Source organism: Vulpes lagopus, chromosome 19 (genome assembly GCF_018345385.1).
Source record: "Vulpes lagopus strain Blue_001 chromosome 19, ASM1834538v1, whole genome shotgun sequence".
In the NCBI taxonomy this organism is placed as follows: domain Eukaryota; kingdom Metazoa; phylum Chordata; class Mammalia; order Carnivora; family Canidae; genus Vulpes; species Vulpes lagopus.
In genome coordinates, this window is record NC_054842.1 from 2,866,977 (window position 1) to 2,882,932 (window position 15,956).

Genomic DNA, 15,956 nt, shown 5'->3' on the forward strand with positions numbered 1-15,956 from the left:
CTAGAACCTATAATCAGATTGTAGTCAGGGGTCTTTGGGGGAGTCCCTGAGACAGTTTCAGGAGGTCCATGAGGTCAAAACTATTTTCATCACAAAACTAAGACACCTTTTCATTCTCATTCTTTGATTGGTATGCAGCAGTTTTCCAGAGATCATATAGATGTGATTACCAGCAGACTGAATCCAGAAGCAGATGAGAATCCAGCTGTCTTATATTAAGTCAGACATTAAAAGGATTTACAAACAATACTACTTTCTCACTACATTTCTGTTAGGAAAATAGTTATTTTTAGAAAACATGTTATTTATTTTAACCTATAATGAGTTTCTATTATTTTGAAATGAATAAATTAACATATTTTAAGTAATTCTGTTTTAATTTCTAATTGGTAAGTACTGATGGTTATAACTGATAAACAGCGCTCCTTAAGGCTATTACTAATTTAAGAGTATAACACGGACACAAGACCAAAAGTTTGAGAACCCCTGCCTCCCAACATTTCTATGTTTGTTGACACCATGCAAAAGGGAAAAAGTACTTTTGCCAACACGTTAACACACTACAGAATCTTATCTCCAGTTTCTGGGCAGTGTGATCCATTAGATCTATTTTAGCAAACAGCTCAGTTAACTTACAAAAAGAAAACCTTACATTTTAAAATTTTCTCTTCAGCTTCTTTAAGGTGTGATGTAGACGTAGGGCACCACGTGGGAAGCCAACCAGTTAGCCATCCTGACCTAGAGCATCAAAAAGAAAATACAAAGAGGTAAGTTAATGCTGTTCTCAAAGAAAAGCAGAAAAGGAAACTTACTATGTGATGGCGAAGGTACCTACATCTAGCAGCATCCACATACAAAGCATTGTAGTAAAGTACTGGGGAAGAGACATTCAATGTCAGCCTATGAACCTACAAGTAGATATCAAAATCCATCTTTATGGATAGCCAGACTCCAAGTAACCAAGCAGAAATTAAAAACAGGCAGAACAAGAAAAGATTAAAAAAAAAAAAAAAAAGGGCATTCTATCCCAACCTATAAGACAGCCTCTTATCAGGGTGGAAGGGCAGAAAAGTTAAAGATCATGAGTAGGTTCATTTAAGTGGTAGGCTCACAAGCAAGTATAAAATCTCAGGGTTGAGAGAAATCTTACTAAAATAGGAGATGAGACTTTTTTTTTTTTAAGCTTCAAATTTCCCAGTTCAGAGTGGGAGCACACCCCTAATACAAATGCAAAAGGCTGGCCTCTGTATAACCTACCTAGAGTGACCTGGTTAACTGTTAATGAAAATCTCTGGGGTCCAACCAATAGTAGATGAAAAGAATGACCCAGGCATTGGCAGGAGACAGCAAAAGAAAGAGAATAAGGAAGTAAGCCTGAGGCAACAATTAAGGAAATGTGTGGGGATGCTGGAACAGTCAGGCTTTGCTAGTAGCTAACCAAGGAGAGAATGAGTATTTAACTCCTGGTCTGGCAGCGGCAGATCACATGCTTATCCTAACAATCTGGGATAATACGGAGTTATCAAGGGCTAGCAAGGGTTTAGCAGCTGACCAGGAGTATTTAAAATGACAGCTTTCTGATGAAAGAGAAAATGAATCTGAGGAGGAAGAAAAATAAACTACTGTAGGTTTCAGAGGATAGGTATGGCCAAGGCTTTGGCAACAGAGATGGAGACAAGAAGATAAACCAACGAATATTTAAAAATAAGACAGGCTAAAGAATACAAACTTATAATGAGAAAAGAAGTAAATTCTGGAGATCTAAAGCACAGCATAGTGATTATGGTCCGTAACACTGTATACTTCAAAACTAAGAGACCAGATCTTAAATGTTCTCACCATAAAAAGAAATGGTAATTATGTGATGTAATAGAGGTGTTAGCTAAATCATAACCATACTGCAGCATATAAATGGTATTTAAATACATCAAATCAATATAGTTATATGCCTTAAACTTCTACAATGTTTTATGAGGGGGGGGAGAATCTAAGGGAGGGAACAGGTGACCCAGCAACTATATTACATGATGTAATTAGCTCATTCCACAAGTATTTATTGAGAACTTACCGTCTGTGAAGAACTATTTTAGTCACTTGGGATGTATCAATTATCAAATAGAGGTAAGAGTGATTAGTTCTTCTTAAGGGCATTAGGGAGTGGCTTTTGAGCTGAATCATCATACAATGAATAGGATATTATTTCAAAAGGTAGTGTGGTAGGTAGTTCAGGCATCCCCAGTGAAAGAAAGGGCATAAGCACCTGCACATAAGGAAGTGCATAATGTGTGTTCTGAGATAACAAGTGCATTGTTTCCAATGACTGCTGTAACAAATTACCACAAACTTGGTAGTTTAATACAACAGAAGTTTATTCAGGGCTATACTCCCATCAGAAGCTCTAGCGGAAAATTCATTCCCTGCCTTCTTCTGGGTTCTGGTGGCTACTGACATTCTTTCTTGTGGCAGGGTCACTCTAGTTATTTGTGTCCATTACCTCACTGCCTTCTGTGAGACTTCTCTTCTACCTGTCTGTAAACACCCTTTGCCTCTATCTTATAGAATCACCAGTAATTCCATTTAGGGCTTACCCAGATAATCCTGTTTCTCATAGTTTCTAATTCAATTGGTTAAATTGGAAGTCTGCAAAATCTTTGCCATGTAAAGTAATACAGGTTCTGAGAACTAAAAAATGGACACATCTTTGGAGACCATTATCTTTGGGGACCACTACCACAAATATGAAGCATGGAGTATGGAAATTCCAAGACAAAATATTTTAAGCATTCAATAAATGGCAGTTGATATTATACTGATGACAACAAAATAATTTACTAAAATTATGTTGTGTTAATTAGTAATCCCTAAATGAGAGTTTTAACTAAGGTTCAGAAGTACTTCAGAAATAGAAATTGACAAAGAATTGTCATTTTGCATCACTCCTTACCTCAAAGGTAAGGCTACTTCTAGTTGACTGACAATAGGAAACCCAGCTCTGTTCCAACATTTTACTTGACATTGTAATATCATCTTATCACTTCTTATTCTCTGTTTTCTAGCCATGTAACATTCCTGCTCTATTGCTTCTCCCCTTCTTTCCATCATCCATTACACCTCTTACTAACTCAGACTGCATTTCATTTCCCTGTTGCCACATACCCAAACTGGATCAGGTGGTAGGATAGCACCCAATTCTCAAGCTCTATTCTCTCTCTTCCTTCTCAAGTTGTATTACAACATTCTTACTTACTCATCAATATCCTCACCCAACTGTAAGAGTCCTTAAAAGTAAGGCCTCTGTGTTCACCAATGCATATTACTATATGTTGATGTTATAAATAAAGTTATTGCTTCATCTGAAATATACTGGCTACCATGAATTACAAGTCGATTACCTGAGTAATAAAAGAGAATTTTCCAGGATGATAGTGACATCTATCTTAACAGGTGATTGGATTACACAAATGTATGCATATGTAAAAATTCAGCAAATGAACACTTAAAATTTAAGCATTTCATCCTAATATAATTTTATGCTAAAAAAAAAAAAAAGTAAAACAGGCTGCATTTGATAACTGGTTGGATAGAGAGAACGTGTAATAGAGGATTCCTAGGTTTCTGAGTTAGGTACTGCTAATAACCGCAGAGAAAAACATGAATAAAGTGTTGAGTGAGAAATGTGCTAAGTTTGAATAGTTCGACACAGCATCTAGTTTTTTCCAAGCTTTGTAGGCTCATCCTACATTTGCCTGCTCTATAGAATTTCTCTGGGCATTATGTTTAACAGCAGCTCAATAAATTCAGAAATGTGAAGCACCAAATGTGAGAGTATTAAGGTAGTAAGAAAATGATACAAGTAAAGATTTAAATTCAATTCTGAGTAATTTCAAAGCCCTTTTTTGTCAGGTGACTACCTTCCTTAAAATGTGTGAGGGATTGTCATGACTTACTTGATAAAGTCACAGGACAAAGTCACATTCTGTAAGACCTACATGGAAAAGAAGCTACATAATAGCCTGCATCATAACCAGGCTCACTTCAAATGTTCTCCATGCTAGTTTTAAACCTTCTACATTAACAGGGTAAGAGTATATGACCCCTTGGCATCCCCTACAAATATTACATAGAACTTATTTTGAAGGTATAGACATAATAGAAAACATTATTAGTAGTCTATTTGTAACTATATAAAGCTATTTATAAATTATCAAGGAAGGGATGCCTGAGCGGCTCAGCAGTTGAGCATCTGCCTTTGGCTCAGGGCATGATTCCAGAGTTGCAGGATTGGGTCCCACACTGGGCTCCTTGCATGGTGCCTGCTTCTCTCTCTGTCTATGTCTCTGCATCTCTCATGAATAAATAAATAAAATCTTTAAATAAATAAATAATCAAGGAAAAACAATTCAAAGTTTTAGCAATGAGTTTTTCAATCATTCAACATTTTATCAATTGTTGAAAAAAGTCAGTTAACAAGCAATTAAAAAACTCATGATCTTTGTAGCTTACAATTTAAAAAGTAAAGCATTATTAAGCTGAAGCTCTTTTGTCACTGACCAGGAATGGTCATCAAAGTCTATGTTAGGCCACAAAAATACGAGCTAGTGCTGAGAGGAAGTTACTTACAGCTCAATCTCATCAGTTTTCTTAAATATCCCTCAAATCAGAGCACAGTTCTTTGCCAGAGAGAATCAGAGGTCAGTACAAAAAAAAAAAAAAAAAAAAATTAAAGCGAAATGAACTATAATCTACTATTGCTCTAACTGACATCATAGACATGTTGGGGCAAAGAAAACAAAAATGTAACCTTCATTTCAGTCTTTAAAAAAAAATTTACATTCTCTGAATACCTACTATGTATAGGTCCTTGTGTTTAAAATGTTATATGCCAGCCTGCAATATAGGAATTATGCCTACCCCTCATCACAAAACCAACTTTCAAAAGATAGGATGTCTTGTCCATTCATTTTGCCTCCTAGTGATGGGCATAACTCAGAGAGAAAAGGCAAAAAAAATGTTTTTATGTTTGCAAGTCTAGTGCATTACACTAAAAATCAGGGCTCTTCCAACCACAAGAGCCTCTAACCCTCTTCAGGTTTTCACAACCACCTTCTCATCAAAGCGGGTAATTGTTTTTAAGTGGAGTTTTTCTGAAGTATATTTAAACTGAAAAATCTATATTTAACAAAGCATAGTAAAATATTTTTATTTTCACTCAATGGAACCATAAATATGCCTCTTTTCTCCTAAACCTTGATAATATTTCTGTCCAATCAGTTTTGCCTAAACCAGATGATAAAATGTTTTACAAAAACTGTCTTCTACGTCTTAGAAATATTCTACACAATTGAGTCCCACACACATAATTGGTTCAAAAGAACATTTCTAAAAAATAGAAGGAAAGCTGGAGTCTATCTTTTCTGTCCTTACCTGATCACCCTTTGTTCACAAGTTCCCAACCCTACAAAACACTCATTCAGGTTTGCCTCCTGTCTTTGGGATAAATTAAACTCCTCTTCAAACAGGCCTTCAGCCCCTTCCACAAAATCTTCTGTGTCCTCCAGTGTTATTCTACATCCTAGGCTTAGTGTGTGAAAAACTGGACCTAAGGACTCAAGACGGAAGCTTGTCAGATATCCAACCATTCTTCTAATGTACAAAATCCAAAGTAAAAATTAAATTCATGTGGAGACCCCTGGGTGGCTCAGTGGTTGAGTACCTGCCCCTGGCTCAGGGCGTGATCCTCGGTCTCAGGATCGAGTCCTACATCAGACTCCCTGCCTGGAGCCTGCTTCTCCCTCTGCCTACATCTCTGCCTTTCTCTCTGTGTGTCTTTCATGAATAAATAAATAAAATCCTTTAAAAAAATTAAATTCATGTGGCCCAGCTACAAAACAGTAAACAAGATACAGCACTGCCTCCTCATAGCTTTGGAACATAGACAAAGCAAAACTTAACTTCCCCTGTTTTATTTAAGCAAATAATAAACACCAGCATCTACCGCTGATGCCCTACTTTCAGAAGCAACCCATATGTCAACTGAAATATAAAAAAAAAACACAAAACATAAGCCATAGAGACTACATCTATTTAGGGCAACAGGAAGACGTATCAAAAAAAAAAAAATGTACCAAAAGGTTTTCTACACAGCCCCATCGCTGAGCACCGACTTCTCAGCAAGGCTGAGGATCTAAGTCCTAACGCATCTCATCAAAATACAAATAAAAGGACACTTGCTTTTAAGTCTGTCATAAATACAGCGAAAGAATCTTTTTAGTGAGACTTTGGAGTTAAAAAAGAAAAGTAACTTTGAAAGACTACACTAGCGGTGGCATTCTAAGCAAAGACAAAAAAGATGTACTTAACATATTAACAGAGTTTATTACGACTCTGATTTTAAGTATCCTGAGTTTGAGAGATAAAATAATGAATTTTTTCCCTTAACTTTCCACCTAATCTTTTTTCTTTTTTTCTTTTAAATAACATTGTATTTATACCCTATTGCCAACAACATCTAAGTTTCCTGGTAATCCCTGTTTTGTTCTCTTAGACATTTGACTATCTATAGTATTACCAAACCTGAATTGCACAATCTATAAATATTGTGAAACAGGTTTCAAAGTTTTCTGAAGAAAATATACAAAAGTCTGGCCAATTTCCACATACTGTTGGCCACTTAAATAACGTTGCTAATTAGGTTATAAGTAAAGAGGATTTCATTATACTACAATTTTGTTTAAAATGACCTCCATTTCTATGCTGGTACTGTCAGGAGAAAAAAGTTGTTTATTACTGCTCTCTATCCTACTCTAAGTACAGTATTCTCTCTCAGAGAAACTATGAGGTTTTGCTTCTTTTGTAAATATCCAAATTAGTTAAAGGTGTGAATATACATATTCCTCTGAAATAATTCTTCAACCAATGAATGATTAAAAACTTCCAAACTGGGGATTACCGCACTTCTGCAAATAAAGCTCTTCCTTCCTGGGTAATGGTTTTTTAAATCCTATTCTTGGAAAAGAAGAAACAAAAAGAATATGTCTCATATAGCCATAATTTAGATGACTAACATGCTCTTTCATTTTTTAAAATTCTTTTAAAGATTTTATTTATTTATTTATTCATGAGAGACACAGAGATACAGGCAGAAGTAGAAGCAGGCTTCTGTGGGAAACCTGATGCGGACTCAACCCCAGGACCCTGGGATCACGCACTGGGCTGAAGGCAGATGCTCAACCACTGAGTCCCCCCAGGCGTCCCCATGCCCTTTCATTTTAGATAAATAATAATAACATGACTCAAATTATCACTAACCATCAGATCAATGATAATCCAAGCCCTCTAATATATTTTAACACATTAATCCACATTCTTCAGCTTTTCACCTCTGTATTTCTAACCTATAATTTTTAAGGACCCAGAGTTGGAGAATCAGTATTTTAGACAGAATCATGTGCTGGTGATATTTTTTCCCTAGGTGTTTCCTACCTTCTCTCACACACAGTAAATAAACCATTCTGGAGTCAGACACACAATCAAAAATACTTAAAACTACAGGTGCACTTTTAGATTTACACTGCTTAACTAATCCAAGTGGCATTTCCTATTACTTCTAAAATAAGTTTATCTACTAGGTAAATAAAAACTAAAAATCCAAAGTCTCAAACTGAATAATAATTTTTAATAAAATCATCTTTCCACATAATTTTTTATGATTCACAATCAGGAGTGAGGAATTAAAGAACCATGAGTTTGACTAAAAACCTAACAATATAATATTTGTGAATGGCTATTATAAAATAAGTCAAATCATTAAGGATTGCATTCAGAGTCATCTGTAATTCTTAAATGTATTATCCAGTGTTGTTTTATTAAGTGGACCATCCTAGGACTTTACAATCATTTGTTAAGTTCTTTGTCACAGGACTGAAATCTCCATTTGCTGGTCTGTGACTGGCATTTTGGAGAACAGGCAAAAGAATGAAGTATGAGTTGGTTCATCCAAGGTTAACAAATGGAATCATATTTCCGACCTCCCCTATATAACTTAAGTTTATGATCTTAGTTGTCTTAGTCAAATTCAAACTTTGAATTCTTAGGAATATATCTTTTGACGTTCTTTGAGTATCTCAAGATGAAAAAATACCAAGTTACAAAGCTGCAAAACATATAATCAATAACTAGGCTTTTTTTATCTTAATACTTGTGTCAGCATAAATTTACAATTTTGAAATTCAACAAACATTTATTGAATCTTACTAATTATGAAGCCCCTTTAGGCTCTACCAGATATTTGACTAAAAAGCTTTGACCTCAATGAGCTGACAAAACAAATAGCTATACTACAAAACATGGTATGATTGCCATAAAGAAAGTTTAGGAAAATAACCACAGGCTTTTAGGGAAGGAAGATCACTGCCTGTTTTGGGTCAGAGAAGACAACGTGAACCAAGCCATGAGGGGGAATAGTTGATTAGCAAGGAAATGTTTAGGAAACAATGAAAGACAGCTTTGCTAGAGCCCAAGTGCATAGGGAGGAAATAAGACTCCAAAGATAGGTAAGAGCCATACTGCCTGCAAAGGGCTTGAAGTCAGGCTGAACACCTATAAAAAAGCCTCCGGGTGTGGTTGTGCCTCTTGGGGAGATGAAAGTAAGTGACGAAATAAGCAATGTTGAAAGCACTGGAACAATATGGGTTACTAAAGACTTCTATAATCCACAAAAGGGAATATGAATGGTCTGATACAGGTGGTTTCCAGGAGACAATGAAAATGGAAAGCTACTCTACTTGGTAGATTTGGTATTCTGGGCGACAAAGATGGAAGGGGGCAGTTGAAAGATCAGGCCACAGTTCTGAACCTAGATGCTCAGAAGAACAGAAGCGGCCAAATGAAAATAGGAAAATCAAGAGGAAGAACTGGATTTTTTATATTGTTTAGTTCAGGGAAAGAAACATAAAAGTAACATCCTAGTCTGGACATGTTACATTTGAGGAATGAGGTGTAAACATCCCACACAGAATTAGAAACATCACTAAGAGTACTAAAGAGGGCTTCATCATGAGGATGAGATTTCAGTTTTCTCCACAGAAAAGATGCTTCAAGGAGTATAAGTAAACAAGACAAAATATGAAAATACAGATGAAAGGGGAAGATAGAATCTTGGAGAATCATGACATTTACAGAATGAGAAAAAGAAGAGAACCTAATAAAAGTGACTGCAGGTCTGAGGTAAGGCATGTAGCAAAGTGTCTTAAAGAGCTACAATGTCTGGTAAGAATTTCAATAAGAAGAAGCTATCTTTACAGTGTCAAACATTGAGAAAGATCCAAGAAAGATAAGTACCCAGAATAATAAAAGCCCCCAGAGATATGTCATTGAGAAATGCTGAGTTTTAAGAAGTCATTTAGCAAGGATTTAAGAAGAAGAGATGGCAACAGAGAGAAGTCATTGATCTCAGCAGTCTTTTAAAAGACAGCAAAATCCACTATCCCACCTACAAGGCAAAAGACTAGAGTCAAATTCTAATGTAAATCCAATAAGTGGCTAGTAAACCCACCGGAGGAGAAGGGGAGAAAAAAATCCTTTATTTATAGCATTTTATGATTTCCATGATGTAAATACCACCACCATGGCTGATTTCAAGCTGCCAAAAGTTGGCAAAATTCCTGAAAATTTAGCAGTGGTTGCCAGTACAAGCCAATTCCAACACACTGCAAACCACCTATTTTACCGTCTGCTTTGCAACTGAGCAATTCTGTGGCAGCTTTGCTCTAAACTCAACTCATATTATAATCATTCTCTGGGACAACCTTGCAGCAATTCACAGAAGTCTACCCTATTCTTATTACATTTAGCTTTCTCAACTGTATTGCAATGGAAAAGGGTTAGATGTTGAAAGCCAATGGCTTCTAGGCCTGTCTGTTTTCACTAAGAAAGTCACAAATTAAAAAACAAGAATGATGTGCCAAAAAGCTTTCCCATGACCATTTTATAATTGTTTCCTTTGTTAATGTCTATTCCTAATATAAATCTGAAATGTCTTAAGATAGGGAACTTTGAACTTTGAGTCAAGACCTGTTTCACCACAACCTACACTGGCTCTTGGGATAGTTCTATCGTTGATTAATCAAATTAAAAAACAACAAGGGCAGCCCCGGTGGTCCAGTGGTTTAGGGCCGCCTTCAGCCCAGGCTGTGACCCTGGAGACTGGGGATCAAGTCCCACTTTGCACTCCCTGCATGGAGCCTGCTTCTCCCTCTTCCTGTATCTCTGCCTCTCTCTCTCCCTCTGTGTCTCTCATGAATAAATAAATAAGGTCTTTAAAAAAGAAAAAAAACAACTTTGTGTCAATGCATGGATTAAATAACAAAGTGTCAGTATAGTAAGGAAACAAGAACCAAACATCCCACATGAGTCCCAGTCCTACTGAGAGACAGCAGAGATATGGGTGAGGGCATTAAATCTAGTCACCTGGGGAGCTCCAACCCAGCTCTTCCCCTTGCTAGCGGAGTGCTGGCAGCCCTTTCAGTAGCAAATGAAAAATGGACAGTAATACCGTGCACACAGGATTGACCTTAGGTTTAATATAAACACATTTAGGGAGCACCTAGGAGGAGAAGGTACTTGCTCACCTGCTTGGTACAGTTCAGAAGACTATACTGATACAGACACTGACATTGCTCAAGTATACTGCCAAGAGTGGGAGGCCCACCTCTGTCATGAGACTATGGCTGGTCAGCTGCCAAACATATTTTTTATAGTCTGTCCCCAATGATCTGTGTATATCACCCAATCCACAAATTCCTTTCAGTCATGCCCTGGACTCCCAGGTTCCACAGCAATGTGGAGACCAAAGAATCTACCTAAAAGCAGTTTCAGAAAGAACAAAAAAATGTTATGACAAACTTGATGGGAACAAGCTACCAGTTAGGCCCCTACTCGTGTCCACAAGAGGACATTCAACATCTTACCTCAAGGAGGTTCATCAACAAACCAAAACAATGGACCCCTGCATAATGTAAACAAACAAAGTTTGTAAACAAACTTGAAGAACCTATTTTCTAATATTTCAAAACCATCACCCCACACACACCTTTCCACATACAACTGTCTCACCGAACTCCATACTAAGTTGTTTCATATGCAAGTTTCTTCAGACAGTTGAAGGAGAATCGTTACCAAAATAGTAAACATATATTCAGAAACATAAAAGTCTACTTACTTACCTAAAGAAGTGACTAGCCTTGAGAAATGGAGCAATAACATTCGTAATTTGATTTTCCGTTAATTTCTGTTTCCTGACAAGGGCCTGAAGTTAGTTACAAGTGGAAAAGAATTTAAACTTACATATCTGCACATTAAAAAGTTTCCTGTTGGACATCTATCCTCCAAATCCCATCAAGTTTTGTGCACATACACATGTTCTCAGGCGCCCCCACACACCTCTCCGGTAACGCCAGAACACTTGGAAGCAAAGAAAGGTCTCTAAACGGTTATTCATTCCACCTCTCTATCGAGCATCTATAAACCACAGGGTTCCCGGTAGCCCCGGCACGGGCCGCGGCGGTCTCGGGCTCCCCATCTCCTCCCGCCCAGAGAAGCGCCGCCCCTTCCTCCAGGCTCCGCGGCTCTGCTCCGGGGCGCACTCGTCCGGGTCAGGCAGGACCGAGCCGTTCCCCCTGCTCGAGGCAGGCAGGGGCCGACCGGGGGCAGGCAGGGGCCCAGGGGCCCCGGGGGCGAGCCCGGGTGGGTCGGCCCCGCCCCCCGCCCCCCGCCCGCCGAGGGCCCCCCACAGCGCGGCGGCCGTCCGCGCGGCCGGGCCGGATCCGCACACCCCCGGTCTCGGCGCTGAGGGCCGCCGGCAAGGACGGAGCCGGGTTGAGGCGTCCGCCGGGCGCAGCGCGGTCTCAGGCCGGGCTGAACCACCGACAGGCGGCGGCGGCGGCGGCGGCGCCCGGCCCGGCCCGGCCTGTGGGGCCGGCCCGGCTGCACTCACCTCTCGCAGGTGTCCGCTGAGTCCACCTCCTCCTCCTCCGCCGCCATGGCCGCCGTCGCCGCGCGAGCGCCAGGCTGCGCCTCCAAGCCGGCTGACAGGCCGACTGGGACGCCGGGACCCGCCGCCGCCCTTAAGGCCGCCGCTGCCCGCGCTTGCGTCGCCCTCCCCCCATCGCCTGATGCGGCGGCGCGCGTGCGCGCCCGTGCGCGTGCCCGGCCCCCTCCACCTACGGTCCCCGGCTGCGCATGCGCCCCCTGCCCAGCGCGCTCCAGCCTGGGCGCTCCGTGAGTCTGTCCAGCAAGAAGCGGGGAAGCGCCACCTGGCAGGGTTAGGTAGTAACTGATTTCGGGAATGACCGTCTCCACGCATCAAACGCTGATGTGAACTGGGGGTGCTGGGAACGGGGCAAGCATGGTGGCAGCGCCCTGGACTGAGGCGCGGCCTTCCCTGCAAGAGTTAAGCTAGTATCCCATAGACGCTGCACCTGCGAGTGGAGCTGGGTCACCCAGGGCACTCAGGCCTTCCACCAGCCCGCCCGTCCCGGGGGCAGCCAGAGGGCAGGAGGGCTCAAGGCTCTGCCGTCAGCCAGTGTTCCCTGACGGCCGGGGCTTACAGGGGTGGCCAGAGCCAGCAGCTCCTTGAGCCCCGCGCTGGGTGCAGGCAGAGACAGAAAGCCAGAGTTCTGGAGGGGGTCACTGATACAACTGTCAGCATTCTTGACCTACGGTAGGGGCCACGAAGGCTGCCCCAGAATGTGCCACTTGGGCATATTGATGATTTTAAATAAAAGCTATTGAAGAGACAATCTATGTAGGAAGGACATTCAGACCCTCCTCTGTCCCCTGAAAACAGGAAATAAATCTCCATGTGATAGATGCTCTCTCTGTACCAGGAGGTTATCATCAAAGATGGGAAACTTAGAGCCAAGAAGGCTTTATAAACAACCCAGGCTACTTTTTACTATTTTACTACTCTAGCCCAAGTTCTGTTAGGAATTCCTCACTAATTGAAGCTTCCAAAGCTAAGTTTTCTGTATCCTGTCAATTCTTCAGTTATACTTTTTTTACTCTGAAAAGTATAAAAACTGCCTGCCTTGGTCATTTATTTAGGTCTCGGTTTCATTATCGAGCCTCTGCTCACATAATAAAACGTTGGATTTTTTTTTCTCCTGTTAATCTGTCTCATGTAAATTTAGTTCTTAGTCCATTTGGAAGACCTTGAAGGTACAGAAGAATTTTTCCTTCCCTTCAGTACCATTCATCCATTCTTACCTACTGCCTATTATGTGTCCACTCTGCTAAGAAACAATGCATTGAGAAGGTCTGAGACCAGATCTCCCAAAGTTCTAGGGCAACCTGGTGCCCTATTTCCAAATCCACTTCCTTTTGGTGACCTACCATCCAATTACCTTGAGTGAGAGTGCCTGTGTTGGAAGATCACCAGCTGACTCTCCTATCAGGTAGTCAGGTTGTGATGCCTTTTTCTTTTATTATTGGAGTTCAATTTGCCAACATATAGTATAACCCAGTGCTCATCCGCCAAGTGCCTGTCACCCAGTCACCCCATTCCCCCGCACAACTCTGCCTCCACTACCCCTTCCTTGTTCATTTCCCAGAGTTAGGAGTCTCTCATGTTCTGTCACCTGCGAGTGGAGCTGCAGTCACCGAGGGCACTCTGGCCTTCCACCAGCCCGTCCATCCCGGGGGCAGCCAGAGGGCAGGAGGGCCCTGATTTTTCCCACTCATTTTCTCTCCTTCCCCTATAATCCCTAACACTATTTTTTATATTCCCCATATAAGTGAAACCATGTAACGATTGTCCTTCTCCAATTGACTTACTTCACTCAACATAATACCCTCCAGTTCCATCCACGTGGAAGCAAGTGGTGGGTATTTGTCTTTTCTAATGGCTGAGTACTATTCCATTGTATACATAGACCACATCCTCTTGAAGGACATCAAGGCTCCTTCCACAATTTGGCTATTGTGGACATTACTGCTATAAACATAGGGGTGCAGGTGTCCCGGCATTTCACTACATCTGTATCTTTGGGGCATATCCCCAGTAGTGCAATTACTCGGTCATAGGGTAGCTCTATTTTTAACTATTTGAGGAACTTCCACACAGTTTTCCAGAGTGGCTGTACCAGGTCACAGTCCCACCAACAGTGCAAGAGGGTTCCCCTTTCTCCACAGCCTCTCCAACATTTGTTGTTTCCTGTCTTGTTCATTTTCCCCATTCTCACTGGTGTGAGGTGGTATCTCATTGTGGTTTTGATTTGTATTTCCCTGATAGCAAGTGATGCGGAACATATTCTCATGTGTTTGTTGGCCATGTGTGTGTCTTCTTTGGTGAAATTTCTGCTCATGTCTTTTGCCCCTTTCATGATTGGATTGTTTGTTTCTTGAGTGTTGAGTTTAATAAGTTCTTTATATACCTTGGATACTAGCCCTTTATCTGATACGTCATTTACAAATACCTTCTCCCATTCTGTGGGTTGTCTTTTATTTTTGTTGACGGTTTCTTTTGCTGTGCAGAAGCTTTTTATCTTGATTAAGTCCCAAAAGTTCATTTTTGCTTTTGTTTCCCTTGCCTTCATAGATGTATCTTGCAAGAAGTTGCTGTGGCCAAGTTCAAAAAGGGTGTTGCCTGTGTTCTCTTCTAGGATTTTGATGGATTCTGTCTCACATTTAGAACTTTCATCTATTTTGAGTTTATCTCTCTGTATGGTATAAGAGAATGGTCTAGTTTCATTCTTCTGCATGTGGCTGTCCCGTTTTCTCAGCACCATGTATTGAAGAGACTGTCCTTTTTCCAGTGGATATTGTTTCCTGCTTTGTCAAAGATGAGTTGACCATAGAGTTGAGGGCCCATTTCTGGATTCTCTATTCTGTTCCATTGATCTATGTGTCTGTTTTTGTGCCAGTACCACACTGTCTTGATGATCACAGCTTTGTAGTACAACTCGAAATCGGCATTGTTTTGCCCCCAGCTCTGGTTTTCTTTTTCAATATTCCCCTGGCTATTCAGGGAAACCACAAATTTCCAAAACTGGAACAGGAAGAAATAGAAAACCTGAACAGGCCAATAACCAGGGAGGAAACTGAAGCAGTCATCAAAAACCTCCCAAGACACAATAGTCCAGGGCCAGATGGCTTCCCAGGGAATTCTATCAAACGTTTAAAGAAGAAACTATACCTATTCTGCTAAAGCTGCTCCAAAAGATAGAAAAGGATTGAATACTTTCAAACTCATTCAATAAGGCCAGAATCACCTTAATTCCAAAACCAGACAAAGACCCCACCCAAAAGGAGAATTATAGACCAATATCCCTGATGAACATGGATGCAAAAATTCTCAACAAGATACTAGCCAATAGGATCCAACAGTACATTAAGAAGATTATTTACCATGACCAAGTAGGATTTATCCCCGGGATACAACGTTGCTTCAACACTCATAAAGTCATCAATGTGATAGATCACATCCACAAGAGAAAAAACAAGAACCATAGATCCTCTCAATAGATGCAGAGAAAGCATGTGACAAAATACAGCATCCATTCCTGATCCCAACTCCTCAGAGTGTAGGGATAGAGGGAACATTCCTCAGCATCTTAAAAGCCATCTACAAAAAGCCCACAGCAAATATCCTTCTCAGTGGGGAAACACTGGGAGCCTTTCCCCTAAGATCAGGAACACGACAGGGATATCCACTCTCACCACTGCTATTCAACATAGTCCTAGAAGTCCTAGCCTCAGCAATCAGACAACAAAAAGAAATAAAAGGCATTCAAATTGGCAAAGAAGAAGTCAAACTCCCTCTTTGCAGATGACATGATACTGTCCATAGAAAACCCAAAAGACTCCACCCCAAGATTGCTAGAACTCATACAGCAGTTCGGCAGTGTGGCAGGATACAAAATCAATGCCCAGAAATCAGTGGCGTTTTCTATACACTAACA

The 15,956-nt window shown here is 40.6% G+C and overlaps 1 protein-coding gene across 2 annotated transcripts in view; it reads right to left on the reverse strand.

Moving 5' to 3' along the window:
* ABHD5 (abhydrolase domain containing 5, lysophosphatidic acid acyltransferase) overlaps positions 1 to 12,170 on the reverse strand; it is a 33,236-nt gene extending 21,066 nt beyond the window's left edge. The window contains exons 1-2 of one of the 2 annotated variants that reach the window (XM_041734251.1): positions 11,993 to 12,170; positions 653 to 738 (exon numbers count right to left, since the gene is read on the reverse strand). In XM_041734251.1, coding sequence (XP_041590185.1) covers positions 653 to 738; positions 11,993 to 12,039 — 133 coding nt within the window. In that variant the 5' untranslated portion in view covers positions 12,040 to 12,170. Of the gene's footprint in view, positions 1 to 652; positions 739 to 11,343; positions 11,606 to 11,992 lie in introns of those variants that run through there. The other variant, XM_041734252.1, reaches the window with a different exon arrangement.
* Between the last annotated feature and the right edge of the window lie 3,786 nt (positions 12,171 to 15,956).